This window comes from Macrosteles quadrilineatus, unplaced genomic scaffold, assembly GCF_028750875.1.
Source record: "Macrosteles quadrilineatus isolate MER2022 unplaced genomic scaffold, UCM_ALF_1.0 Scaffold_9__3_contigs__length_116548681, whole genome shotgun sequence".
NCBI lineage: Eukaryota > Metazoa > Arthropoda > Insecta > Hemiptera > Cicadellidae > Macrosteles > Macrosteles quadrilineatus.
The window spans coordinates 34,967,495-34,993,761 of NW_026542602.1; the positions used below are offsets into that span (position 1 = coordinate 34,967,495).

Genomic DNA, 26,267 nt, shown 5'->3' on the forward strand with positions numbered 1-26,267 from the left:
TTTATTGCCATCTTCTGCGCATGCGCGAAAACCCATCTCGTATCCGGTTTGATTAAATTAGTTAAAATCCGTGTGGGATTTTATCCCACGGTGGGATATTTTGAGAGATAGAAAGGGATACTTTGAATTTTAATTTAGGCTACTTGTTACGCAACTATGGCGTTGTTAAGCAATAGTGGAAGATAGGTATGGAAGATGTGTTTCTTTGTTTTAGGCTATAAATTAAATATAATCCTCCAAGGCTAAGGTTTAATTATCCTTATGAATAAGCTGAACACAATATGGTGTTTGACACGTGTGCTCCCACTATCTCCGCGTTCCGATATCTCCGAACCCAGATCTGTCCCGCTATCTCCGAATTCTTGAGTGACCCTTATAATCCAGTCACTGACTGCGTTGTTAGCTGTCATTGCATCCACGGCTGCGAAGCCCCGTGGATGGAAGATTTGATGAAAATTTAACCCGTGGGTTAGGTTAGGTTAGGTCAGGTTAGGTTAGGTTAGGTTAGGTTAGGTTAGGTTAGGTTAAGTTAAGTTAAGTTAAGTTAGGTTAGGTTAGGTTTGGAAAGTCTAAAAGCAGGAAGTAACCGAGGATTATAGGGGTCACTCTGAAATTCGGAGATAGCGGTACACGGAGATATGGGGACGCGGAGATAGCGGGAGGTAACCGTTTGACATTCCGCATATGAAGGATACGGTTTGTTGTTTACCGATTATCTACTGTTATTTAATATCCCCTAAAACTACTTTTACTGAATGAAAAAAAAATATTGCTTTATACTAATCGTCTGATAGGACTTAGGAGTTAAGTGCATTGTTTAAACAATACCTCAAAAATATAAAAAATGTAGTCGACATCGGCACGTTCAAACTTAAACCAGCAATGTATACATTCAAAAAGCTTTTTTAATAGTATTATAAGCCCACTTGCATTGTCCAAATTCAATAAGCCGTATAATCGTATACCTTGACTATGAAAACTCGTTGATAAAATGGTCTCTATGAAATCGACGTCGGGTTTTCAATAAGGTTGCAGACTTTCCACTAATAATAAAGAAACAATTATTAGACAAACGAAAATTGCAAAAAAAGTAAAGTTATTGTAGTATGAATAACTCCTGGTTGCGAAGAATGACTAATAATATTGGTATAATAGGTACCTGATTTGTTAGTAAAGTTATCACTGAACCCATTCGGTCATTAGATACAATAAAAGAATGTAGGTAATTATCATGAAATCATGGGATAAAGAAATATATTCAATGTCAAACTGAGGGATAAAATGGGATTTTTAATATAAAGAGAGGGATATTATATTTTCTATTGGAAACACAACAGTCTAGAGCAAACCTTGTATCTGACTTGTGATATGTTACGTTTAGGTCTTGCTTTTGTTTTGTGCCTTTGTGTTTTGCCTGTCATCCCACAAATCATCAGAGTTGTAGAAGTTCCGAGGCCACAAGTTCAGAGAGTTAACCGGAACTTACCAGAAACTAGGTACAACAATGTAGAAAATCAAGTTATTTTGGAGTTTCTCAAGCCACGGGGGTTAGGAATATTTGTTCCAGGTATAGTATTCAAATTGTATGCATAAATTAGCCAGTAATTTAGCAAGGAAATTTATTAATGGTAAATGTTATCGGTTATTTGTCCAAATAACAGTTTTAATTTTAATCAATAACAAATTAAAGTCAAATGTATATAAAAACAACTTGGTTCAGATAATTTTTGAAAATATCAGCAATTCTTTAAATATGTGAATGCTAATGACTAAGACCTTTATTTATTCTTTGAATAAACTTTGAGTTTAAATTTAAGAGGATTGAATATAAAAAATTGTGTTATATTTGAAAATTATTATTTTGTTGTAACTTTCTGATTGCTAAATAACTAATGTTTCTTCACCAATGCATTTACCAAATCACCATACAACCATTCAAATATTATGAAAAATCTAGTTTGTAAAATTTAACGAATTTTGGGGTTCTCTTTGTATTTTTGATTGATCACATTTAGTTTTAAATGCGAGACTATCTTCAAGTCAGTGGTGTTTACCTGACACAAGGTAAAAAGTATGTTAATTTTTTTATTTTACATACATCAAATTTCATTTTAATCAAACCCTTAAGAATAAAGACCAATTAAAATAACTAACTGACACTCAAAATTAATTCTTAAAGTTGAAATAATCAGAATAGTGACACTTTTTAGGTCCGTACCCCCGCAGTAATGTCTACAAGTTAAAGTTCCACGTCAACATAAACAAGGAGTTTGAAGGGTGGAAGGTGGGTGAATGGAACGAAGGAATCATTGTGAGATATGGAGCCAGGTGGCAATACACCTTCCCTGACATTCAGGTGAAGGAAGGAGATGTCATCTACTACTGGATAGAAGCTGAAGGAGACGACTGGGAGAAGGGGTACAAGGGGAAGTACCAGGTTGGGCGTAAGTAGGAAATTCACCTCTAGTTCTTAACTAATTTTAACTTTATCTTGAATTAGTGTGGTAGTTGATTGATAAGAGTGCTCTAGCAATCAAAAGCTTAACGAATCAATTTTGAGAACATTCTGATGGCTGGAAACTGGACCCAGCTGTTCCTGATCATTGGGCGTTAATAGTATATTTTATATTTCACTGCTAGTCACGACAGTGACCCATTTCGGGGTGAGATAGTGTTTTACATGCGAGTCAAAGACAAACATGGGAAACACTATCGAGCCCCGAAATGGGTCTTTCGTGATGAGTATTGAACGATACTTTTTATCATAATGAAAATACTTCATCAAACTTAATATATTATCTGATATTTCGTAATCTATTAATTTTTCTAATAAACACAATACGGCTGTACAATTTATTTTAGTGTAAAATTCAGCTGATTGTAACTTTGCTGATGTCAGTAAAAGTATTGTTTGTGTAGCGAAAGTAATGCTTGTAGCGAAAGTAATGTTTTATGTCAGGAAAAGTCAGTTGATCACTATTTGTTTTTGGTGTATGAAAATTGAAGAATTTTGAAGATCTCAGCTGTAATATGGGATATTTTTGAATACAGAGTGATGAATAACTTATAATGATCTTGGTTAATGAAATAATAGCTCAGCTACACAGATCATCTCACTCCATTCTACACTCATCTTTTGCTAATATTTGTGTTAAATGCACCTATAGATGGCGTTCTCATCTCAAATATTGATAACTGTCTAGTTGTATTGTTAAGTGTTAAAATGTTTGCACTTTAGTACTAGAGCCATGGTAGAAGCCCCTGTTACAATTTTTTTTCCATGCACATAGACCTAGGTATTGTAACACTGCTTTGATATTTCTGACAAAGATTTATTTGATTTGATCAGATTTTTGTTCAAAATTGTCTTATAAAATTGAATTACTTAAAACCAATGAATATTTTACAGAACAGACTTCCCTAGACAATAGTGTTCCTCCGGGATGTTCTAGACTATCCCTGACCACATATTCTGGAGGGAGGAAGGCTTGTGGGGGAGAAAAACTCATCAAATCTTACTCCCAAGTGGACCAGAAATATCTTAGAGAAGAGAGTCCCATTTTTATGAGGAGCGTCAAACAAATTGGAGGTCTCAGCCCTGTGAGTAAATATATTGGAAAATGCAAAAGTAGAAAGGAGTATATTTTGTTATAGAATAAATCTATCTATAAATTGAACAGAGGTAGAGGTAAGGTAATCATGTATAATTTGTGTACTGCACTGTGCATTAGATTACTCTAAAATAATATCTTTATCTTAAATTAGGTTTCCACTCAACAACTTTATAACATGGCTATATACTTTTTACAATTATGTTTTGATTTGAACTAAAAGGATTATGCTAGTGAATTGTAACAGAATCCATTAAAGCTTGTGTTTGAAAAATATAATAAATAATTTAGAATCAATTCTATGCAAATTAATGTAAGGTCTACTGAAAATGATTTTTTATTACAACAATGTTTATTGTTATGAGATGACAACAACCATTCAATTAAATTTTTTTTGGTACACTAGTGTGAAATCCCCTGTTTTTGTCATATGTTTATCACAGTAAGATTTTTGAGTATCAAGCACTTTAAACTTAATGGTCTCAAATAATTACTCCCTTTCTACTATGGTTATGAAATATACTATTTGACAATTTTTAAAATAATTTACATTGTTAGGTATGGGTATGGTATACATTAATTTTAATTCACCCTTTAGAAGATTCTTTTTGTTATTTATTTTACAAGTAGGCTACTCTCATCCAGATGTCATAGTTTGTATATATCCCAGCTCAAATTAATTAATTTAAAAATTTTCCAATAGTTTAAAAATGAATAAACCTACTACAAACTCCATGTTGATATCTAATTTTACTTACAGGAAGAAGAATTTACAACATTCACAAGTGAAAATATTGTGATAAATAGAACACATACTGCAATCTTTCCTGGCCTGTTGGAGATTAAATATGGCCCTTCATTTGTCAATGCCAAGAACTTCACTATTCAGGGGTATGTAAAGTTTTTAATAGTTTGTCCAATGCAATGATTATTTATGATCATATGGGTAATAGCCTAATGTTTACGTGCTATGGGATTTTTTAAAGAAATTTACATTTAGCTTTCATTTTGATTTATTTGTTAATTAGTTGGTTTATTTGGGACCTTTGACTATGGATGGAGTTTGACATTTCGACAATTACTTTCTCCCCCTATACCATATTCTGAACGAAATGGTACATATCCCATTTCTGTAAAAATATGGTTAAAATTATTATAACTAATGTTATTTTCCCACAAAAACCCATAAAATAATAAAAACTCAGATTTAAGGTAAAAAGCCGGGTTTGATTAAAATTAATGTGTTATTTTCCTTACAACAAAATAGTGCAATCCCCCATTGCTGAAACAAATATGGTTCAAAAGTTATTCCATAAAGTTGTCCATAAAAATATAAATTCATAGATTTACTTTCACCGCTTACCCATGATAAAGGTCGTTGACAAGCTAATGGGAGAAAGTATAAAAAAACTTAATATACTCCTGTAGAATTGAAACCTTTGACTATTGATACTAGACTTTTCGTCGCAATATAAAAATGTGAAGCTCCTTTTTCATGTCTAGTTCATGTAGGTGACACTGAGCTCTAGTTAGACGTTATATACTATTTCTTACCATTGGGTTGATTTATGATTTGAGGCACCGTCTTCAAGTGATGCATAAGGATGACAAATCTGTTAAGGGGGTATTTTTATTCTATCGTATAACTAAACCACCAACAGAGTGCTCTGGTAAATTACTGATTCAGACTCGTGTATGTTGTGTCCAGATGTACCTCAGACAACCCAGAGTTGTGTTCCGCCAGTGCTGTCTCTTACTTGATCCTGCCTCCTGTACTCAGCGGACGACACTCCTCTGAGAAGTCATTCTCCTTCCGCTACGGCGTCGTAGAGGTGACGGCCAAACTACCCCAGGGTGATTGGGTGGTACCAGGTACACTGGCATGCACTAGGGTGATTCAGTGGGTCGCTCATGTAATTCGTTCAGTGATCATTCACAGTAAATAACAGTCATCAGTCTGTTCTGTAAATCATATCATCCAGTCTTCAGTCATTCATATAAATCACACAGTCATCGTTCATTCTCGTGATCCACTCATCAGTCATCTGAGCAAATTGCACAGTCATATCATATTGATCATACAGTCAACCACTATAATGACGTCCCCTAAATCAATCAATAATGCTGTGGTCCTATCATTCATACAGTTAAGTGGTTCTTTCAGTTAGTTTGATAATTATTAGATTAATATCACTCCAATTTGTCGTTCAAGTGGTTTAATACAAAAATCAACAATTCCTTTAGTTCACTCATTTAATCAGTTTATTGTTTTTACTCAGTTAAACTCGATTAAACAGTTATTCATGTGGATCATTAACATACTAAGCCAGACATGTGGTTCTTTCAGTCCACTTACAGTATGTGATCACTCTGATGATCCGTTCATTTGTCTAGTTCAATCAAGTAGATACAGTTATGAGGTAATCACAGTCAGTCAATTATGTGATTGATCTATCGATCAGTCATTTGTATAACAAATTTATCAATTAAATTAATTTACTGCTGTCAATTGAGTTTAAAATTGCAATATTTCCTATGAATCACTTGAAACTAAAACAAATTTGTTGAAATCGCATCTCAAACACAAACTGCTATGGTATATAAAATGTATATACTTAAACCGCATGTACACAGAACAAGATTGTGGACAAAAGGCATATTTTAGCAATCCAGTACTCTATGACTATTGAGTAGTGAAGTATAACTATAGAACAAAATAATTACCATTCCCAACATATTTCTACTTAACACTAAACAAATAATTAATAAATCATTCAAAATATTATTGTAGAATATATTTTTTGTCTTAGAATTATGGCTTTTGCCCAAGGACAGAGCGTACAACTGGACGGACGGATCTACTGCCAAGATAGTGATGGCGATGTCACGTGGCAACGCTCGTCTCTGGGACGTGACTCAAGGCAGGGACCTGGGTAACCGAGTGTTGTACGCAGGTGTGCAGAGGAGGGGAGACGACGTCACGTTTACCAGAGAACTACGTGGGATGTGGTCGGACCAATACCACAGGTTCAAGCTGGTATGGACTCCAGGTAAACTACTGTACTATGAATACTTGACTCTCTCAGGAATTTTTCAATGATTTTACGATGATTATCTTATATAGTTTTACCACATCAAATAAAAAAAAATTATTCATGTAAAAAGGTTTTATGAAAAAAACACACGATGAGGATAGGTTAAAAGTAAGCAAAATGCCTGATTGGAGGTTTGTCTCGCAAATATTTATCTATCAACTTCCACCTGAACTATTACTATTACATCTATGGCGAGTCTACTGTTTACAAACAAAGATAGTACAAGTGAATGTTTGGTTATGTTGTTCTTGCCACCAATGTATTTTATAAACTCTGAAAAATGGATAGTGGCAATCATTTTTTTCTAAAACAGAAAACAAATTTATGTTGGGTCTACGATAAGCTTGCATCAATCTGTCTTGTAACCTTCTTTTTCACAGCATGATCTTTACCAAGCATATAATATTTAAAATTTTAGCAGTTGCTCATTTATTTTTTTAGACAATTAAAAACAATCCAGAAAATCTTTCTATAATAAACTCATTGTATGATTAACAGCAAAATAAGGTCAGAAGGTTAAAGTGATAATGACTTTTGATACAATCTATGACCTATTTGATACTAAATGCCCTGTTTTCAAAGCTGGTCTTGTAAATTCAATGCTCACATGTTTGAAACTTTACTTAACTATGCCTACATTCTACATCAAAATATACCATCATGATATGGTATGGTTTTAAAAATTAATTATGTTTCATCATTTTAGGCACGAATATTTCATAAGCTACAGTATCTAGAACAAATTTCAAAGATTAAATATATAAGAATTTTAAATGCAAAACCTACAGGTGAAATTTGATCCATATCTTTTTCACAAATAAACAAAAACTAGATTTTTGTATTAATGGATAGGCTGTAAATTTCTTAAAACAAGCATTGACGGAACTCAAGACTTTTAAACATGCATAATAATCTTACAACAACAAAATTCAAAACTACTTTACACAGTTTATTTACTAATTCAAAATATGGTGTAGTATATTAAGTTTTATACTGAAAAATTTCTATGGTGTTTATCAATTTATCATTGAACTTAAGAGGTACAATAATTGGTCCTTTTTGAAGAAACCGTTGGTATTAGCTTTGACTATTGATACAACTAGACATTCCATCCCGAAGTTAAAAGTTGTCGCCAGTTTTTTAATCAAAATCGTCGCAGTTGTGAGCCACCAACAAATTGTGCTGATATTAGGCCTAATTACTAATATATGTTGTTGTTTTACCACGTTAAATTAGGGGAACGACTTATTTTGAGCTATAGCAACTCATCCCATCAACTATGTCAGCAACAAAATATATTGGGTGGACCGATGCTTCTAGGTGTAGAGATTACTTCGGCAAAAAACTCAAACAAACAAACCCAACAAGCAAAAATATTTTTACTTTGATTGAAAAGTAAAAATAAGGTAGAATTTAAGACACTTACTATCATTTTCTTTTTTTAATAAAAAATTGGCGTTATCTGGTTAACATAGATATGATGTTGACTTCAGTATCCAACAGTTTATAGTATTAGTCAGTAACAAAACTAAACCTATCATCATATCACATAATTCCACTTCATATTCAGTTTTAAATAAAACATGCAATTTTACTTTTAATTTCTTTTACTAAACCCACACATGTTTCTGGTTACAGAGAGGATTCAGTTTCTAGTTGACGGAGACACAATAGGGAGTATTCAAGCAGATCAAGGTTTAGATCCAAGTGCAGCGCCTTTTGATCAAGAGGTAGGTATTTTGTACATCATTATGTACCCATTCATATGTGTAACTAAGATGACCCTAGGGGGGATACGGAAATTTGTTGAAAATTATAGCCTACCTTTAAACTCACGTTTTTAGGCTATTTAGAGACATATAAAACAGATTTAAATTTTTTTCACGTTTTAAGGTCAAGGGGGGAGTTCAAACTCCTAAAACCCCCTGGATATACCACTGTATGAACCTAAATATGTTTATCAAGATAACATACATCATGATTCTAAAAAATATCTCAGACACATTTCATATTTTAAGAAAAACACTAGAAAAAAACTTTGGGGACCATTTTTGAAAGAGATATAGCTCAGCTAGCTTTGTAGGAGAGAAAATTAATAGCCCAGGAGCTTAATGATAAATGACTTTATCAAAGCAAGGGGTATGATTAGCAAAGGAAGGGGTGAGCCGGTACAAAAGAAGGGTGAAATGTACTGATAAAAAGTAGTGGCAGGTACAACCAGACAAAAATGTGATTTTAGGAAGCTTGCTGTGTAATATGTTAATCATATAAATAATTTAGTAATAACAGTTCAATTTACCATACAGCAGTTGAAATTTCAGACAGGTTAATTGGATCCTTAACTGTGTAAGTGTGAGTCAGAAGGTTTTTATCTGTGGGGTTCACAAGATACATTGTAGGCCTACATTTCTAATTGAACTACTGTTGAAAACAGAAAGTCTGTGTTCCAGTAATGGAAAAAACAATTTATAAAATTAAACTTCACAACTTACATTCATCATACATTTTTCCAGTTCTACCTAGTATTTGGGGTTCATGTGGGAGGTAACAAAGATTTTCCTGACACAATCGACAACAAACCATGGAGAAATTTTGAACCAAAGGTGAGTACCACTTGAGTGTTTTCATACTTTTACCCAATGCATGCATTCAACAATACATTATTTTTATTATTTTTAGAGTTTAGAAAATGCCTTTTCCTAGGGTCACCAGACAAAGTGGGCTTTTTTGCACAGAGTATTGTACAGAAACTAGTTAGTCTTACTTTGGCGCACAGTTTTTACTTTGGCGCATACCAGTATTCCAACCAAACAACACAAAACAGCGGGCTTTTAATATGCACGTAATCCGTGTACGCTTGGAAATAAGTTGGCAACACTTAAAGCTTAAAGACATAACAACTACGGTCAGCTGATGCAGCGTTTCCCATTTCGTTCAATGTTTGGACTTAACCTAACCAAAAAATGTGTAGGAAAAATATAATGTGTAACACGAGTGCAAACTTCCTTTACTGCACTCGAGAATCTTTGTTAATAAGATTTAATATTTCCTATATAAAGAAACTAACCAAACCTTAACTTGTTGAGTTATTACCTTCAGACTTAGGGCCTATGCTTTCAATCGAGGCTATTTTAATAAAAAATATCAATGCTGTTCCAAAATTAGTTAGAGACCTGGCCAGATATATTACTGTTTTGGAGCTTCATGATAAAATAAAGACAGAGATTGTTTTTTTATCATAAACCAATATTATAAGCAGACATTAAAGTGAAGTTCTAAATTCTGAGTGAAAAAAATTAGATATGCACTAAACAAGCCATTTACAACTCAAATTCTTGTTACATAAGAATAACTCCTTATGTATAGGGAAATTCATTCCTCTAATAGCCTAGTCGTACTATTTAATTTTGTTTAATGTTTCAGAATAAACTTAAGTTCTGGCAGGCCCGCAGCCAATGGCAGCCATCTTGGGGAATAAACTCAGCTTTGATGATCAGAGATTTAACAGTTACTGCATTGTAAATTAATTTAAATTATTATTTCTGTAAATAAATATTTATTCTTAAGATTACTTATTATTTCAGTTTCTTGTATCTTTGATCAAGATTCACAATATTGAATCAATAGACTTTAATTTAAATCTGCTTACTATTTTTACTGTCAATCCAACTAATATTGTGATAAATGGAAATTTGGAAAATTCTAACCCTGTTTTTATCTTTGTTACTGTAGGGCATCATTTTAATTCAATGTGTTGGTTAAAAACGTACACATTATGCCTTTCAGACTTACTTGATTTCTAAAGCATTAGCCTAGTATGTTTTCAAGTAAACCATGTCTTCATTGATCAAATGTTTTTATCCCACTGATGTGGGGACTGTTAAGTTATTGAATATATGTCAGCAACAGTTGTTCATATGAAAAAATATCACACACGATCCTCCATCACTATCATCACAAACGCCTTGTTGTAATTAAAATTTCATGAGCTTCAACGATAGTCATGCTAGGCGTTCATAACTATTTGGTTGGATTAACCTATTATACTCATCAATTTTCACAACAAATTTTAACAGGAGAAATTTTTTAATATTTTTGGGAATAAAAAATAAACTATTTGACAAAAATCGCAAATCAAATAAATTATTTATTTAAAAACATCAGATCAATGTGAACCTTCGTTAAGTAATAATACTAAAGTTAAAGTTACACACTAAAATACAAAACATTGGGTGTATAGTCTCTTTGATCACATAATACGCTTAACATGGAATTACGAACGTGGTTATGCAGTCATCGCCTTAATTGCTTCTTGTAGCTTCACTCTTGCGGAATTGACTCGGTCTTCTTGTCGTTTGATATCTTCATCCCCCACAGCCAAAGCCTGCCAGAGAATATAAGAACGTCATAAATGTCAATCATAATTTAAAAATAAGAATGAAGAGTTAGGGATGACCTTTTAATAATAGAATAATAAAAAAAATGAAGAATAAATATTACATATTTTGAGAATATACGAGGAGGTACCCAAAAATAACCAGAGTGTTGCCCTGCACATGTTTCAGCTGCTAGGAGTGTAAACTCAGTGCCGCTGCTGCAGTCCAGATAAATGGTTGTGTTCATCTGTTTTCTGTAGTGACAGTTTTAGTTGTCGCCATCTTTTTAAGTGTTTATAGTTGTTTTGAAATGGCAAGTAAAAGTGAACAATGTGTAGCTGTGAAGTTTAGTTTTCTACTTGGGAAAATTGCTGTCGTAACTGTTGTAATGTTGAGAACAGCTAATGGGAAAGACTCAAGTGTATGAGTGGATTACTTGTTTCAAATGACAACATGTCCATTAGATAAACCTCGTCCTGGACTTCCTGAAATGATGAAACTGTGGATTAAATTCAGGATCTCAAGCTTGAGGACCGTTCACAGACAACTGAACAATTGGCAAAGATCAGTGGATTATCTTTCAGGAGCTCAGTTCAGCCAGTTTAAAAGAAGAATCAGGAATAAAAAGGGTTGCTGCCAAGTTTGTTCCTCATGCTCTGGATGACAATCAAAAAGAATGGCGAATGAAAACCTGACAATCTTTGAAACAGCAGCTTTGTACTGGTGGTAATGACCCACAAATATAGCACAGTCATGCCAATGGAAGACGCAATTAATTGTCACCTCGTCCAATTGTCCAAAAAATGCTGTCAGGTCAAATCAAACATCAAAACAATGTTGATTTTTTTTCAAGCCAAGTCATTGTTCACTCAGAGTTTGTCCCCCCAGGTCAGACCGTGAATAAGACCTTCTATTTGGAAGTTTTAGGATGATTGCACAACAGTATTCGACAAAAAAGACCCAATCTGTGGCAGACAGGAGACTGGTTCTTCCACCATGACAATGCACCTGCTCACAGAGCCTTTAGCCAACGATGTTCGCTCAATTTTTGGTTAAAAACTATAGATGGTTGTGCTACCCCATGCATCTTATTCACTTGGCATGGCTCTGTGTGACTTTTTTCTATTTCGATGTATGAAAAGAGGTATGAAAGGACAACAATTTGACACCATTAAAGAAATCAAGATAAAAAACTAGTGAGGAGCTGGTGGCTGTTTCAAAAAATGACTTCAAAAATTGCTTTGAAAAGTGAAAAAACCTTTGGGACAAATGCATAGCTTTCAATGGAGAGTACTTTGAAAATGCTAATGTTGAAGTGTAAATTTTTTGTAAATAATATTTTTTCCAGGTTTTTTTTGTACCACCTTGTATTCCACAGATGGATTATCTTTGACTTTACACAAACAAACGTAGATATGAACATTAACAACATCACTGTTGTGCTAAAGTGAGATTTTTCTTATATAAAGTAGGTAAGGATTACAGTGAGCCTTAAGGAGAAAGTTACTGATGGACCTGGGCAGGCAACATCTTCAAACAATTCCTCTAGAGCAGTATATTCCAATTGAGATATTCAATTACACCCCAGAAGGGGGAGACTTGGAAGTAGTTTGTGAGATTGACTCACCTTTACTTAAGGTAATTTAATAACACATACGACGATGCTGATAAAGAAGTTATTTATTGACTCACCTGAACAAGGGGCTGATCAGGGTTAATGAACACGCCGGGGTTCTTCTCTAGGTTGGTCCGTGAGCCAGTCTGTCCGGTGACAGGTTGACTAGAGACGTGCAGCGCTGTCGCCACCGACTGCAGCAGAGTCTCCTCCGTCACATGAGGACCGACAGCTCGCAGACTGCGCGGCAGCTCCATGGCACACAGCTCGTGACCGTCCACATCACAGGCACGCAGACCTTCCAACCGCTTCTCCCAGAACAGCTGTGGCAAAACTCATGTTTTCTGTTCTCTGCATTATGTGTATGTTTTTCTTAGGTTATTTCAATTTCATATGAATTTCATATGAACGTGAACATGACAATATTGATATTTAAGGCAAAGCCACACCATTGGAAATGATGTGACGTACTAGGTACCCTACGGAAAACCACAATTAGGGGTTAAATTTAGTACTTTTACATAAGCCAAGTATGTTTAAGCAAGGGTTTTCCTTGTTGTTATAAAATAAAATCATCCAAAATAATATAGATTAAAATAATTTTATTTACCTAATCTCGGATTACTGAATCAAATACACCGACGGACTATTAGTTTTTGTGTCAACTTAATGGTTTAAAAAAAAATATGTTTTTTTTAGTGAAGGTTTTTTTTACAAAAACTAAACTGAAAGGTGGCGTTTAGTTAAAATTTGACAAGTGTGGCTTTTTTTTAAAAAAAAAAAAGAGGTTGGCGGCCTCTTTTAACCTTGCATTTGCCCGTCCACATAGACTAAGCGCCTGTGCGTGGAACGTTTACAGCAAAGCAAGGAGTGAGCCGGTACACAAAGGTGAACTGTACTGATAAATTTTAGTGGCAGTGACCAGGATCCGAACCCACGACATCGCTGCCTTGGGCCCAAAGTCCGCGACGCTACCGACTGAGCCACCGACTCACTAACAATAAATCATCAACAATCAACAATGAAGCTCATCACAGCATCAGCGAGGTAGCCACACTACTAACCCACTGGCACTCATGTAGATAAATTACAAAATTACCTGTTTAGGCTTTTCCTGAGGACCATGTTTGAAGTCGTTTTTCACCTTCCCTTCTTGCGTTTTATATACCGTGACAGGCTGTTTGAAAATGGAGGCTGTCTGACGAATAGGAGGCACCAATGATGCATCGGTCCTTACTCCACGACTGTTGACAACAAAAGGTAAATTGTCAATCTGTAATTACAAAAATAAACTGATAATCCATCAGGGCCCTTATCTGGCAGATCCTTTACCTTATTACTAGTGGAACTTTAGCCACAAACGCTTCTTTTCTTGTAGTTTACTGTTGGTGATGGAAAGATTATTTTATTTGAGGGACATTTTGGTTGTTGACATTTCCTATTACAATTAGTAACACGCAAGGTTAATAAGTTCTATAGTGAGGTATTTCTCTTGAAGTTTTACAGCTTTGGCTGGGTTTTTGAACTAACCTAATCTATGTTTTAGACGTATTTTCTTTGCTGATTCCAAACTAATCTGGAAAACTGGACCCCGTGAAAACTTTTTTATTGATAACAAAGAAAAAGTTTCAAATTTATCCCTCAAATATCATGATCACTTTATTTTAAAATGACTTCTATTGAAAGAAATAGGCCTTTGAAAATTTGTTGGAAACAATTGAGTATATCTAATCACTTTTTTAGTTATGTTATTTCAAAAACAATGGACACTATTTGTATTAATTTTGAATTATGTACATAAAACAAAATGTATTTATTTTTCCATCCCCTGTGAGATTGAACCTGACAAGAGTAGGTATATTTCATTTCCTTCAATAGCATTTTAAGAGCAGCAAGTGGTTGGATCTATCGACCAACATAGTTAGAGATATTCAAGGATTATTGCTTATGAAGCAAACTTTCTTGAAAGCTTATGAGTGGTAAGGAGTAAGTCAATTTCTTCAACTTGTACACACACTCACTATTTGTGGGGGCTGAAAGCAAAAGCTGCAAAGTCCAATTTTTTTGGAAATTGAGTTATTGGTACCACTGTGTGCTCCACTGCATCTTCTTTTATAAAATGAAAACCTTGGAAGCAAAATCAGCTCAGAAATATTTATTTTATATCTTTGAAAAGTGGCCTTAAAAGCAAAGTCTGCAAAATCCAAGTTCAATAGTTGACATTTGAGAAGCAAAATCAGCAAAATCCAATTCCACCAATCAGAGTCCTTGGGTCAGTCACGTGACCACCTTGAGTAATGGCTGCTTCTTGTTGATGTTTGTGTCTGTGTTGTTGATGTGTGTGTTGAATAAGTAAAAGAAGTTAATTAATTACTAAGTTTATTAAACTATTATAAGTTTAAACAGTTTGTAATGGAACCTGACATAGAAAACGGTATTTCCCCTGTGTCGCCTAGTAAAGCTCGTAAAAGGCCGTGTCGTCCTGAAAAGTGGAAAAGGAATGTCGCTAAGAAATTAAGGTTAGTGCACCTATAACTCCCAAGAGTAGGCCTAGTTATTTTTTGTAATTTCTTGCATTGTAATCCTAGTCGAAGGACTGAAATGTTAGCGTTGCCGTACTTTCAACATGGTTTTCGTACGGTAATATTATTTAATTTCTTTATTACAGATATCAAGCACACGAACTGCCACAGCGTCCTTTGTGTGGTCACCATACCAAGAGCTATCGATGTAGTGTACTAACAATGAAGCAATGCTTAGATTTTTTTACCCTTTTTTATAAAAACAAAGATAGAGAGTCACAAAACAATTTTATTTTGCGTTATACCCAATCAAAGCCAGTACAAAGGAGAAGGCCTAAAACCGATGAGAAAAATCCAAAAGCTTTTCATACAAAGTTTTTTGTGAGGAAAAATGATGCTGATGACAGGATTCCTGTATGCCAAAAGGCATTTTTACAAATCCTTTGTATAAAAAGATCACAAGTTGAGTTTGTGTCAGCAAACTTTCAAAAAAATGGGTTTATTCCCCAAGAAACAAGAGGAGGAGATCATGTGTCAGCAAAGTTCAATGAGAAGAGGCAGTCAATTATCGAGTTTGTTTCTTCTTTGACTTGTAGTGACGTGCACTATTGCCGTTCACAAAGTGGGCGCAAATATTTACCTGCTGAGCTTAACATAGCAAAACTGCATAAAATTTACAATGGAAAAGTTGAGGAAAATTTGAAAGTGAAAGAATCTTACTTTAGGTATATTTTCAACCGGAAATTCAACATTGGATTTGGCAGCCCACGTTTGGACATGTGTTCAACTTGCATTGAACTGAAGGAAAGGATGAAACTAGAGCAAAACCCTGAGAAAAAGAACGACCTCCTCGTTCAAAGAACAATACACAAAAAGAGAGCAAAAGCGTTCTATGATCATTTGAAAGAAGAAGACCCCGAAGTATTGAACATATCGTTTGACTGTCAGAAGAATTTACCCTTACCCAAAATCCCTGATCAGGAAGTTTACTATAGGCGGCAGGTTTATCTTTATAATCTCACTGCTGTAAAAGGTACTTCCAAAGATAAACTAACAAAAGAAAACTGTACCAGCTATTTATGGACAGAAGATCAGCACAAGAAAGGATCAAGTGAAATCTCGTCATGTATCTTTCACTTACTAAACAATACCGATTTCAGCGGTAAAACAAAACTGCGACTCTTTGCGGATGGATGTGGGGGACAGAACAAAAATCAAATCCTCCTTGCTATGTGCTCAAAATGGCTTTTGGAAACCCCATCAACTATTCAACGTGTAGAAATCATTTTTCCAATCCGTGGCCATTCATTCATGCCACCAGATAGGGTTTTTGGCCACTGTGAAAGCAAATTTAAGTCACTGCAGCAAGTAGAAAACCCGGAGAAATATGTGGAAATCATATCAAATTTTTCCACTGTAGTTCATGTAGGTATCGATTGTGACGTCCAAGATTGGCGAGAAGAAGCATACAAAGTTTTTAAGCCAGTAAATACTTGGCATTTCAAGTTTGCACCAACAAAAAAGTTTTTCCTCAAGAGATCTGTTAAAAATAAAAAGCAGGTCGTGGTGAAGGGGGAACACTTTTACTATCATGAGACATGCAAGTACAGATTTCTGACGAAATCTAATTTTACAATAGACGACATTAACCCTAAGTTGATTTCTACTGGAAGGGTTGGTTTGGTGAAAAAGGTGAAACTCACGGATGTTAAAAGACTACTAGAAATTCACTACGGCCCCAATTGGATTGAACACCCAAGTTTGAACTATTACAAAAACCTGTTCGAGAAGTATGGTGACCAGGAAGACATTCAGTATGAAGAAGAACCTGAGTGTGAAGGGACCGAAGAATCACCGGAGACTATTGTTTAGGAAAAGTCAAGTTTAAAAGAAATGAAGGACTTCATTCGCTTTTTTACGCTAAGAAACTCTGTGTTTTTATGTAATAAAGTTACTTTTAAATCCTTATGTTTTATTTATTATTTCCTTCAAACCTAATTAATATTATATTTAAGGCAACGCTAACATTATAGTTAACACTATTGAATTACAATTTAGTGTTAAAATAGGTATTTTCAGATATAAATGTTAAAAACATATTCATAACAAAACCAATTAAGTAAAGACTTGGAAGCAAAAGCAGCAAAATCCACATCTTAAAAGCAAAACTAGCAATGTCCAAACTAAAAGCTTGTGTAACTACTAAAATAATGAGTTCTAAGAACTAATTAATTTTAAATATTCATTTTTAATATATTGGAAGGTAGAGAAAAATTTTCAGCTTTCTATCTTTGGTTTCACCACCTCAAATTGTATTTTGGCTCTCCTGTAAAATTTTCAGGAGTGGAGATTGCGGCTTTTGCTTTTAGCCCCCACATTTAGTCTACCTACCTTCAAACTGTGTTGTTATCGAGACACAAAATAGACATAAACCCATAAAACAATTCTGACAATGAATATGCCAAAAAGTTTAGTTAATAACAATGTTTAACTAAAATTATTATGTATTGATATTATAGTTTTCATCTTAGCCACCTACTAAAAAATTTGATTTTAGTAAATTTATCATTTCAATATAGGTAGGCCTAAAGCTGGGCCTAATTAATTTCAATCCAAGCCATCACTCAAGAAGAGTAATGGAATTTTAAATTACTTCTTCAGTTCTGTTATTCTTATATTAGGCCTACTTATATTTTCTTTTACTTCCAATCATAAAACTAAATACAAGGCAAAATAGCAGTTTTAAGCAAACAAGTCTTTTAGTTGATAACAGAGTCAAATGAAGGGTCTAAATTGACTTGATTTTGAAAAATCAAAAATCATGCACGAGTAGGGCTAGCATCAAAAAGGCAACTAAAACATCTACAATTTATACATGCACTCCCAAACAGCTGTGTTATTCACCATTTCCATACTCACACAAATTCTGCTCCCATATTTTAAAAACTCCAGACTAAAACTTGAGAATTATTTTAAAACTTTTACCGAGTTTGTATTTCATGTATTAGAATAGATATAGCCTTAAAAATAAATATAACATTTTGGCTTAGTATTGCAATATTCCTTTGTACGCAAGATCAGTGGTACATAATAATCATTTGAAAATAGACTAATATCATTTTTCACCATCAGTTCATCAATTTTCACAGTAGCTTCTAGATAGTTAAGTTTTTGACCAGTTAAAAATTGGTCAATATGGGGAGTAAAATAAGGAATACATTGTTATATTTGTACAACCAGAATTGCACCTTTCACCAAGTAGGCCTCTCTCTCTCCCTCTCTCTCCCCCCTCCCCCCTCTCTTAACACGTTCGCTGCTGCGGACGTTCCGGAACGTCAGCAGGGCCACGGCGCCAGGAGCTAGGAACGTTCCAGAACATCACCGTTCATTGTTGTTTAACGTTTCCAAGGATCAGCCAGCTCGTCAAGAACGTCCTATTTTTCTTTGCAGCTCGTGGGGACGTACTTTTCTGACAATAAAAAATATAGTTTCCCAAAATCACCACCAGGGTTGTATAGAACAGGGCTTTGTCCCACCTCTTTCCTGATAGATAGCGACACTACTTTACCGACTACACCCTGGGTAGTACTGCTATCTATCAGAATCTTTTACTACGTCCAAAGCCAGTTTTATTGCATAACATTGCTATCCAGTATAACTACTGTTGTTTTTACTGCAATTAGGTGTATTCGCGGCAATGTTACGAAGCGGCGAGCGCTAATTCAGCTCCTGGCGCCGTCCCAGCATCTAGCCCTCAGCAGGGAACGTGTTAATCTCTGTCTTGGAAGGGGCCCCTATACATATATAAGGAAGCTGACACTGTGAGATCATAAGTGTGGTAATCAATTGCTGAAAGTTATTTTTGTCTTTAGGCCTATCAGAACTGGGCAAATAAAAGAATATTGAGGTAAATTTTTTTATGCAGGTAAAATGCCTTGTTCTCTGTAAGTAATCTAGCTGTCTACTAAGTAATCATTGGACAACCTATGTATTAGATAGGCTATATAGGTCTAAGAAATCTAAAATCTTGTTTCCATTTTGAACCAACAGGGATTAAAGTTTAACTAAGAAAGACATAGGAATCCACTACCTATGCTGGCAGGGCCGATTTACAGAATCACATGTCTAGGACGCAAGGCAAAATTGGTTTTTTTGAGGGGGCCCCAAACAATTTGAAAAAAAAATATTGGTGATTGTATTTCAATGTGATTGTGGTAAACTTATGATATTCCCTTGCGATTGTGTATACATTGTAATCGTCGAGACTGCATTTGAGGCAAAATTCTGACTACCGGTATAACCCGTGGTTGTATAGGCATAATTATCGTCTTCCATGATTGCGACAATATATGAACAAATCCCGCGGTCGTGAGAAGATTATCATCATCTACCGCGAATGAGGCAGAATTCTGATCTTTTTACGCGGTTGTTTGGACATAGTAGTCTTCTCCCATGGTTGTGGCAAAATGGTGGAGATCATCATTGTCTTCCAAGAATGAGACAACATTCTGATCATTCCACGCGGCCACGTAGATATCATTATTGTATCTCCCGTGGTCCTGTAGACATCGTCATCGTCTCCCGCAGTCATGAAGCCAACGTAATCATCTCCTGCGGTTGTGAAGCCATCATAAAGCCGGGTTTACACGATGCCAGTTGGCGAGACAATTGCCAGGAGACAACTGACTGGCTTGGAATTACTGGCTTCGTGTAAACACTTCAGGCCAATTGGCAAGCCAATTGTCCCGAAATTCAGTTGTCTCCGGGAGTAGACTGAGGACAATGAGCTGGGCCCAGTGAGGCCCCCACCCCTCGAAAACCCAGTTGTCGTGACAATTGGCACCGTGTAAACGGTGTAGAGGCCAATAGCACTGTCTTGTCTTTTAGCAGTAGTACCCTGGTTCACTGTAAAATGCCTGGGCAAGTGTTTGCCACGTGTGAACAGGTTCTCGTTCAACTTGCCTGGCCTACGACAATTCCAAAACCACGTGATGCCAATTGGCAAAGACAATTGTCTCGCCAACTGGCATCGTGTAAACCCGGCTTAATTGTCTCCCGTGGACATGAAGTCATTGTAATCGTCTCCTGCCGTTGGGGCAAAATGTTTATTATGTCCTGCGGTTGTGTGTTATCATCGTCTTTTGTTATACGGTAGCGGCAATATTTTGATTAACCCTCGCCGCTCAGCATATATCATCCCCGTCTTGCGCGATAACAGCAAAATCATTATCATATCCATTATCCAGCGGTCGTTTGGAAATTATTATTGCCTTCTGCAATCGCAGAAAAATTTTGATCATCCCTCGCGCCAGTGTGTAGACATCATATCGTCTCCAGCGGTCACAGAAATGTCAATGTTGTCATGCACGATCGCGGTAGGCCTAAGTTGAAAATTCCAGGTAGAAATATAAAATTCACGCATAATTCCCGGATTTCCCGGTTGGTGGACAGCCTGCCCAGGGTGCTGACAGGTTCAAAACAGGCCGATATGCAGGTAGGCCTGTTTCATTATTAACTAGGTAGGCCTACCTTGAATACCAGCACTGGACCTGTAAATAGCTTATTCATATGTGATAGCAAGGCTACTGTTTAGTAGGGAGTCTGCAGATCACTGAAATGTTTATGCCGGGTCAAGCCAACAGTGGACTCAAAAGATTTGTTTGTTCTGAAAATTAATTTCCCAGTCAAGCCAAGTATTTTTGAGCTCTTACTTACGAGATCACAGAAAGCGTGCCTTAAGTTGTGCCATTAAAAATTGACGATCTACCTAGGATCGCACGTGAAATGGTGATGTCACGTGCCGGAACCAACGAAGATGTTTGCAATTTCCCCAAATCATAGGCGATAGAGACTCTTTTTACAGCGATTGTGAGAGATGATGAACAATATTGTAAAATGCCAACAGTGGTAGCCAAAGTTATAACCAATTAATTAATATTTGTATAAACTAACACTTTCCAAGATAAATGTAACTTAGTGACCTAACATCTTCAAAATGTTTTACCTGACTTGACTTGACCACGAATAAAAATAAGTCTGGCCCACTCACAGACCCCTACTGTTTAAAAAATCTAAGACGAGGACTAACTTAATTCACAGTAGCCTAGATAGGTCTAAGTTAAGTATCATTATTTGTAGCTTTAACATATAACTTAGACTGCCTAGGTGAACTATACCTGTATTAGGCCTATGTATCTAGCCTAGTTTAATAGCCTATGATTAAATTATAACTCCTCTTCCCACCTTACATTTTACATTAAATTTTAATCAAAAGAAAAGCGACTAAACTTATAAAGCCTTGCCTATATTTTGTAATGGTAGGTAAAATTAATTTGAAAACTGACCCTTTATAGAGCTCAATTAGAAAAAAATTACTTAAGAACTTTCATAAAAAGAGAGAAAGATGGATGGAACAGGAATTACCTGTATTCTACTTGGGTAGACCTCTGTTTCCGCTGCTTACGCAATAGAAGGTTATTGACTTTTCCAGAGCGAAAATCAAATGATCCGTAATCAATGACATCTCCGAGACAACGAGCAAGCTGGGGTTTACTCCGGACCTTCCTCCCATCAGGGCTGCAAACACAAGCAAACCCCCTTTACTGTTCCCACAACTGACCGAAATCCATTTAGTTTGTTTAAAAGTCCCAAGACCGCCACCAGCATTCATAAGCTAATTTAAATACTTAACACAAATACATAAGCAGGTAGGCCTATTTAAGTTATCTACCAATTCAATTAACACATATAGGCCTATGCCTATGTTTAACACTCGCAGTAACTTAGACCCTTAAGATTTTAAGTTCAAGTTATTTGACATAGCCTAGCCTAGGCCTACCCTCTGATATTTAAGTTAATATTAGGCTGTATTTTCATATTTTCAATTTTTAAAACTCATAACGTAAAACAAAGAATTTTCAAATGCTTGGCAGATTAACTAGGTAGGCCTAAGACTCTTAGTGGGGATACTTAGCTTACAATGATTTATCCATATTACACTATTTACCTACTTCGTTGGGATTGGAAGAAAACATGTGTTTGAGTAGGCCTATCTTGTAAGGCCTGGCCTATAGGCCTATAATATTTAAACATGTATAGTCCTTAAGTTACATAACTTAAGTAGCCTACCATCTCCTGGCTGTGGCCTCCAAAACATTTCCTACCTATTTAGCTAAAATAAGTTAGGCTTAGGTAGCGATTCAGGGATTCCTTACTCTCTGACTAGGCTAGGCGGCTGCACTTTACTTGACGTCCTACACTCATTCGAATGAAAATATCGATCGATATATCGATTGCTTCATTCGATATATCGTTTGGTTAGTTAGGTAAGGTTAACCTAACCTAACTAACCAAGGAAACGGTATATCGAATGAAACAATCGAATGAAAATATCGAATCGAAAAAAAAAACAATCGAATGAGTGTAGGACGTCAAGTAAAGTGCAGCCTGCTAGGCATGCCCAGCCTACTTTTTAGAATTTTTACAGGAAAATAGGGGCAAAGTAAGTTAAGTTTACATACCGGTAGGCAATATTTTACATGGGGCAGAAGGGAAGGAAGTCAAATTAATGCACTGGTATTCTTTTTTTTATGAGATATTCTCACAACTAGTACAACTATGGAAATCATATCACTCAGTAAAAGGCCAACATGCACACTCTTTAAGCTGACTGTAAAAGTTAGTGACTAAATACCGGTAGGCCTACAATGTTTTTTCTTGTGTATACTTGCCTGTAATAATATACATCAACCTTTCCAGCAGAAAGACCGTTTTTTCTCAAAACTTCCTCTCTTTGCCATCCTTTTGGTAATGCCGAGCATTCAAAACGTTTCCTTTCAACAGACATGCCAGGCACCTTGGCCAATAAAGATAGGTGATTTGATTACCAGGTGAATTCTAACAAAGTAACTTATTATCGAACAGAAAATTACAGCTTCTATCCTAATTCAATCGTAAAACACTCCTTCCCTACGAGAAACTTTTTTTAAGGTTCCAAACCACGCAAGCGCAAGTCCACTAAAATAAGTAACAAAACATTAACTAATTTAATGTTATGATTGACAAAACATTAATAACAACAAACAAAACAACTTCAATCGCCTGTCATTGACACTCTCACTCCACTCCACTCAACTGGCGGACTGTGACGAGTATCGTCTGTACTAAAAAGTCAAGATGGTGGCTGGAGAAGACGATGAGTTTTGTGGTACGTGTAATTTGGAGTTTAAATCTGAGGAAAAGTGCATCCAGTGTGAAGGATTTTGTGGTAAATGGAATCACATTAGTTGTGTTTCAATATCTGATGAACAATATGACATGATTACTAAATTAGATTCACATTCACATTGGTTTTGTGTTACGTGCCTAGAGGACTTGAAAGCTATGGTTTCTAATATAAAGGATCCCAGAAATAGCATTAGTTCAGTTAAATTAATGACTAACCTAATGTGTACCGTAGATAGACTTGTCTGTGACAATATAAGTATTAATGATAAACTGAATAATTTGTTGACGGCTATTCCTAGGTGTAATAATGGGGCTGAATCAGCATTCGAACATGAAACTTCGAAGTCAAGAAATTCGTCTGCACATAAAGTTTCAAACGTGCATGCACAGACCAGTAGGAAGAACAGACCGACAGCAGGGAGTAAGAATGAGTCTGTTCAGTCTGTTGGTTCTGAAATCTCTAACTCCACTTCACCATTGAAAAAAGATAATCAGAGGGCTTTGCCCAAGGACCACCTAAACCGGGATACATTTTCGCTCTCGGTGGACGGGGATATGGAAGACGACCAATCGGATGTGACTAACTCTAACTTGATGACGATGTCAGCAGATGACAGATTGAATGTAAATATTGAACATTATGATGGAAACGTATGGAAGGAGGTTAAGAACAGAAGACACAGACATACTAATGTGTGGAGAAGAACTAATAATAACAAAGAAAATAATGAAAGCAATGTGACTTCTCACCCTAAGCCAAAAAGTGTGGAATCACCAAATGTTGTATTGGGAACTGCTAAATCTACATCATCTCTTAAAGTGGCGGAAAAATATGATTGGTTTTTCATCTCTAGCCCTCCGAGTGTCCATAGTTTAGGCCTTAATGTCCACCTATTTTTGGCCCCTTTGCAAGGTTTTATTAAAACGGATCTGAGAAGCTTAAAACAATGTTAATTCTAATGTTCTATATACCATTTTGTTTGGAAAATCATGGGCTTCAATATTATATATAAAACATAAGGAACATTTTTTCAAAAAAAAAAATTTTAGGTAAAAAAAAATATAATTTCGAAAATTTTCAAAAAAAAAATAAGTTCGCGCTTAATGAAATTGTATAAATTATAGGCCTATAAATATTTGAAAATAGCCACTTTGTTCTAAATTTAATGAGGATTACAAATATATAATCATATAGCGAGGTAAGTTATCAAATAAATAAGTTATGAGCGAAAAACGGATTTCAGTACATAGCGTTTAGCTAAGAATGCATAGCCTAACCATAGCTAGGAATCTGGCTGATAATTTACATCAATATCACTACCTACTTCTTCAGGATCATCAACCAGCACTTCAAAACCACTTAAATCTTCTTATAATGCACCACGTATATCACTACTTTTGATTTTTAACACTAAAACAATGATAAACGTAATAAAACACATCAGTCATCGGTCCGGGGGAACCTAGCTGTTTACAAATACACGCACGTCAGCTGTCTGCTACAATATTTTCGGAACTAAAATGATTAGCGCTTAGAGACAGACCTCTGGAGAAAGCTTAGAATATTACGGAAAGAACGATACCTAACTCGATCCAGTTCAATCCGATTCAGTCAGTCATAGAGCCTTCGCCGTAAACGATGTCTGTGCGTCTTAAAAGCGACGCGTGACCCTACACAAAGTGTGTTGTGCGTCGTTTTTATGACGCGTGACACTCGGAGGGCTCTAGACTAGGGTTGGAGGTTACTGACAAACATATTACGGAACATATAAAAAGTGTATATGAAGTAGAGACAGTATGTTATGAAATAAAACCTAAATTTCTAATTAAATTAAATATTTTAATGCTATTGTGGTGTCTGTCTATCGGTCTCCAAATGGTAAGACGGATCGGTTTCTGCAGTTGCTTGAAGAAATGCTAATTTTCCTTATAAGTAGGGGTAAGATGGTTAAATTAATAATATGTGGTGACTTTAATGCAGAATTTGATGTAACTACTACCAGGCCTAGTGTAACAAGTTTTAAAAACACATTGCGTCAGTTCAATGTTTATTGTGCCAATACTTTACCGACGAGGGGTTCTGCTTGTTTGGACAACTTACTTACCAATATTTCATCCACAGATTTTACTATAAAAGTTGTTAAACCTCTGCTCGGTGATCATGATGCTATTATTTTTGAAAGTCTAGCTTCAATAGAGAACATCTTGCTGGCTCCTGATATTTTGTATACCAGAAGAATAACGACTGCGAAGATGGACAACTTTTGCAATAACCTGAGCCAGGTATGCTGGAATTTCGTCTATGACCCGTGTTTATCCACTGAAGAATGCTTTGACCTCTTCTGGGACTGTTTTTTATCAAATTTTAATTTATGTTTCCCCCTGACTAAAACAAAACTACAAGGATCCACAAGAAAGAAGAAGGAACCAGGTAAATGGTATACACCCGAACTAGCTGAAATGAAAAAGTTGATAATATTTTATCATGACTTGTATAAGACCAGTGGGGACATAAATTTCCTAACCTTATCCAAGACTCTGAGGGGCAGATACCGCACCGCTCTTTGTGATGCTAAGAAGAAGAAGAATGAAGAACTTATTGACATGTCTGCCAACAAGTGTAAAACGGCATGGTCGGTGATAAATTCAGCAGCTGGGAGGTCAACGCAGAAGAACATGGCTGATGTGTCTCCAGACGACTACAGTACCTACTTCTCTGCAGTGGTTGAAGATATCTGTGAAAACATCGAAGTGTCCGAGTTGAGTGCTAATCTGATGGTGAAAAAAAGTCCTTGTCCTGATTTAAATTTTAAACTTTCCAA

The 26,267-nt window shown here is 35.6% G+C and overlaps 2 protein-coding genes across 3 annotated transcripts; one reads left to right on the forward strand and one right to left on the reverse strand.

The window, feature by feature from the left end:
* The first annotated feature begins 1,337 nt into the window (after positions 1-1,337).
* On the forward strand, positions 1,338-10,271 carry LOC129003174 (beta-1,3-glucan-binding protein-like). Its single transcript, XM_054431439.1, has 9 exons — positions 1,338-1,567; positions 2,211-2,444; positions 3,410-3,600; positions 4,372-4,502; positions 5,320-5,483; positions 6,422-6,661; positions 8,345-8,436; positions 9,220-9,309; positions 10,130-10,271. Exons 1-9 carry the CDS (start codon positions 1,369-1,371, stop codon positions 10,226-10,228), a joined length of 1,440 nt encoding a protein of 479 aa, XP_054287414.1. The 5' UTR covers positions 1,338-1,368; the 3' UTR covers positions 10,229-10,271.
* Positions 10,272-10,833: 562 nt separating this feature from the next.
* LOC129002624 (methyl-CpG-binding domain protein 2) lies at positions 10,834-23,287 on the reverse strand. Of its 2 annotated transcripts, XM_054430570.1 has the most exons (5): positions 22,950-23,287; positions 21,643-21,795; positions 13,797-13,941; positions 12,775-13,020; positions 10,834-11,090 (listed from the first exon to the last, which is right to left on the reverse strand). In XM_054430570.1, the coding sequence occupies exons 1-5, from the start codon at positions 23,063-23,065 to the stop codon at positions 10,992-10,994; spliced, it is 759 nt and encodes a 252-aa protein (XP_054286545.1). In that variant the 5' UTR covers positions 23,066-23,287; the 3' UTR covers positions 10,834-10,991. The 2 variants fall into 2 exon arrangements, with proteins under 2 accessions (XP_054286545.1, XP_054286546.1); XM_054430571.1 differs by lacking the exon at positions 21,643-21,795 and having other exon boundaries at positions 22,950-23,286.
* Between the last annotated feature and the right edge of the window lie 2,980 nt (positions 23,288-26,267).

Bases quoted from the DNA above. Each gene is read 5' to 3' on its own strand.
- LOC129003174 (XM_054431439.1), top strand. From the start codon at position 1,369: ATGTTACGTTTAGGTCTTGCTTTTGTTTTGTGCCTTTGTGTTTTGCCT. The intron at 1,568-2,210 runs GTATAGTATTCA...GACACTTTTTAG, and splicing joins GTTAGGAATATTTGTTCCAG to GTCCGTACCCCCGCAGTAAT. The intron at 9,310-10,129 runs GTGAGTACCACT...TTAATGTTTCAG, and splicing joins GGAGAAATTTTGAACCAAAG to AATAAACTTAAGTTCTGGCA.
- LOC129002624 (XM_054430570.1), bottom strand. From the start codon at position 23,065: ATGTCTGTTGAAAGGAAACGTTTTGAATGCTCGGCATTACCAAAAGGA. The intron at 13,021-13,796 runs GTAATTTTGTAA...GTTTTGCCACAG, and splicing joins CTCAGGAAAAGCCTAAACAG to CTGTTCTGGGAGAAGCGGTT. The intron at 11,091-12,774 runs GTGAGTCAATAA...ATTCTCTGGCAG, and splicing joins CTGATCAGCCCCTTGTTCAG to GCTTTGGCTGTGGGGGATGA.